We start from the raw sequence: 780 nt of genomic DNA on the forward strand, positions 1-780 counted from the left end.
CTGCACCTACGAGAACTGGCCGTCCGCCATCAAATGCACCATGTGCCGGGCCCAAAGGCACAACGCGCCCATCATCACCGAGGAACCCTTCAAGAGCAGCTCCAGCCTGGATCCGCAGTTCTGCACCACCCAGCTCATCTGCCCTGACTCCAGCGCCCGGCCTCGGGTGCGGATCGCCGACGAGCTGCCCGAGACCAGCAGCAAATGGTCCTGCCACATATGCACCTATCTGAACTGGCCCCGTGCAATCCGCTGTACGCAGTGCCTCAGTCAGAGGCAGCAGGGCTCCCAACACGGCCCGCTCAGTCCGTCTGAAGCCCCACAGACCTCGGACTCGGGGTCCAGATCTACTCCGGTCACCTCGGATCCGTGCGAGGAGTATAACGATCGGAATCGGCTCAACATGCACGTGCAGCGTTGGCCGTGCTCGGCTTGCACCTATGAGAACTGGCCGAAGAGTCTGAGGTGTGTGGTTTGTGACCACCCTAAACCCAGCGTTTCGCCCGAGGCGCCTCAGCAGGATTCGGAGGCGGAGAGTGCCACGTCCCCGTCGATAGTGAATGAGCAGGAGCGGGATAACCTGAGGACAGCGGGGGGAGGGGGGGTGAGCAGGGGGAGGCAGAGGAAACTCTCTCCACCTACGTGTAAAGGACAGGCGGAGGTGAAGATCGAGCTGGCATCGGGAGCGGTGGGCAGCGATAACGAGCAGGAGGCGGACTTTAAAAAACTCAAACAGATCCGGAACAGGATGCGGAGAAGCGACTGGCTCTTCCTGAACGC

General features: G+C 61.5%; 1 protein-coding gene across 1 annotated transcript; it reads left to right on the forward strand.

The window, feature by feature from the left end:
• Positions 1-4: 4 nt before the first annotated feature.
• On the forward strand, positions 5-775 carry LOC107735412 (ubiquitin thioesterase zranb1-B-like; the record flags this gene model as incomplete). Its single annotated transcript, XM_016547102.1, has 1 exon — positions 5-775. A coding segment is annotated over one exon (771 nt), but the record flags the coding sequence as incomplete, so codon positions are not given.
• Positions 776-780: the final 5 nt, after the last annotated feature.

The sequence above is a fragment of the Sinocyclocheilus rhinocerous genome, unplaced genomic scaffold (genome assembly GCF_001515625.1).
Source record: "Sinocyclocheilus rhinocerous isolate Xijiao unplaced genomic scaffold, SAMN03320098_v1.1 C36040168, whole genome shotgun sequence".
NCBI lineage: Eukaryota > Metazoa > Chordata > Actinopteri > Cypriniformes > Cyprinidae > Sinocyclocheilus > Sinocyclocheilus rhinocerous.